Below are 2159 nucleotides of genomic sequence, written 5' to 3' on the forward strand. Positions count from 1 at the left end.
ATGCTGTCGTGTTGCTGCTAGAACTTTAGGGCAACGAGAAGAGCATTACATAGGATCCTTTTTATTTGGTTAAATTATCATACCAGTTAACTATACCATGTAGAAAATTTATTCAGCATTCGTCTACACACGAAATATCCATCCATCTTGTTAAAATGTTCATGTATTATTAACAAGTGTATACAAAATTACATCCTTAGTCATCCAATAAGCTTTTATATCTTGAACGAATACATATTTTACGGGAAAATATAACAAACATTAGACTATAAAAATGCTACCATATCTTCACCCAAATACTGAACAAGTATATGTATTTTATTTTGAAAAGTCGGAGAATTATGGCGTCAATGGAATATATACTTGTATAATTTTTAGTTCGAAATTGATTGGGACTTACCATACCAAATGCGACAATGCTGCTGGTGAAATCAAACATTTCACGATTAATTTTAGGTAAGATGATCAATTAAATAAAAGTTATAGCTATAGAATCTTTTCTAAGAGGATTTTTTATTTTTTATCAACAGAGATTAAGAAATCATACCAAACCTCTCTGAATGCATATTGGTAAACACAAATAATTCATTTAAAGATGTGTAGATAATTATATTAATATATCGGATGTAAAATCCTTTGACAGCTGGGACCTCCAGTCCATAGAGTACACTTAGTTAATATTTTATAGAGTAATCTTCTCGCATAACAATATTCTATGATTTTTGTATGAAATACATAAACATGATAAAGTCTGTACACTATTTGACAGAAAAATAATGTAAACTTTTGAATGTGCAAATTTATTTTCTTTCATAAAAAGAGAATGAAAATGAATCTCAATGCCATTTATTTAATTATCATGACTTGTGAAGCTGTACGTGGACACACGGGACAGTTTTATGGTTTTGATGGACATATAAACGGAGACTATATACCACAGAATATACGACCTCGAACCTGTCCTGTCGGAACTGTCGAATCATGCCTCTATTGTGATTGCTATAGTGATAGATGTAATATTGACAGACAAGAAAGGCTACTTAACAGAAACTATAAAGGCTTATTCAGCAATCCAACGGAACGTAAGATGGACTGCGAAACATCTAATGATCAAATCAGTGATACTGCTGGACTCGATGGAGCGGGTACGAATAAATCAGCAAAAGGTCGTCCTAATATTCGTTGTTGTGAAACGTAAGTCAAAACATGTCAAATATTACTATCATTGATTATTTCGTTGCTTTTAAAATCGAAAAACAAATTTTACTGTTTAATTTTTATCTTTTTTAACTTTCGTTTTAGAAATATAAAAATCGTTGCTGATAACGAACCTTTTACACATAATGGGGTAACAAGAACCCCTGTGATAAGTTCAATGTTTGGTGGAGGTTTGATAACAAATGAACAGTTTCGGGTTGAAGGTGAATGCATGTAAGTATTTGATAAACACATTTTAATTATAATATCTATTATTCAATATTGGGTAAATGAAGCTCATTTTTGTCTGTGTCTCGAGACAGATTCAACGATCTTTACAAAACCGTTCTGTTGATTTTTTGCACACCTATATCTTGTAAAATTCGACATTTTCGAAAGTTTTGGAATGACTTAAGTACTAGTATATACCTAAAGATCTTTTTGACATTTGAGCACATAACTCAATTTTGATTTAAAATTTTTACCAAATTTTAGTTTTACTCTTTGCCAACTTTTGAAAGTTTACATATGATATGTTTTGATATTTAAGGAATTTATCACCATGTGGGAAATACGATCGTGGTAAATGTAAGCAAGAGTTTGGGTTTACAGAAGTTCTGGTGAACAGTTTACAGAACCCGCAAGAGTACGAATTTGTATCTGTACGATATAAATCATTCTGTAGGTGTTCACATCTTGGAGTCGGATAAAGTTTAATTATACATGTACATGTGATTCCATAACTCGAACAAAGTGAAAATTTTTGAACGACGCTATGTTTTTTTTTAAGTAATAGCAGTCATGTGAAGAATACTTCTGTAATTTGTTCTGCAATCTATCATATTGTATTTATTTATTTAGCTACAAGTATATGCATTCATTGATATTCCTATAATTTTATTATTCATTTACTATTATGATGATCTCAGGTTTAGCAAATGACAGAAATACAGTTCTGAGAT

At 30.8% G+C, this 2159-nt stretch overlaps 1 protein-coding gene across 1 annotated transcript; it reads left to right on the top strand.

Moving 5' to 3' along the window:
* The first annotated feature begins 961 nt into the window (after positions 1–961).
* LOC143070495 (uncharacterized) lies at positions 962–1945 on the top strand. Its single transcript, XM_076244762.1, has 3 exons — positions 962–1194; positions 1303–1431; positions 1748–1945. The coding sequence occupies exons 1-3, from the start codon at positions 1088–1090 to the stop codon at positions 1905–1907; spliced, it is 396 nt and encodes a 131-aa protein (XP_076100877.1). The 5' UTR covers positions 962–1087; the 3' UTR covers positions 1908–1945.
* Positions 1946–2159: the final 214 nt, after the last annotated feature.

The sequence above is a fragment of the Mytilus galloprovincialis genome, chromosome 4 (genome assembly GCF_965363235.1).
Source record: "Mytilus galloprovincialis chromosome 4, xbMytGall1.hap1.1, whole genome shotgun sequence".
NCBI classification, from domain to species: domain Eukaryota; kingdom Metazoa; phylum Mollusca; class Bivalvia; order Mytilida; family Mytilidae; genus Mytilus; species Mytilus galloprovincialis.

Excerpts from the sequence above, each read along its gene's own strand:
- LOC143070495 (XM_076244762.1), top strand. The coding sequence starts at position 1,088 with ATGGACTGCGAAACATCTAATGATCAAATCAGTGATACTGCTGGACTC. Across the intron at positions 1,195-1,302 it reads AATATTCGTTGTTGTGAAAC|AAATATAAAAATCGTTGCTG; the intron begins GTAAGTCAAAAC and ends CTTTCGTTTTAG. Across the intron at positions 1,432-1,747 it reads CGGGTTGAAGGTGAATGCAT|GAATTTATCACCATGTGGGA; the intron begins GTAAGTATTTGA and ends TTGATATTTAAG.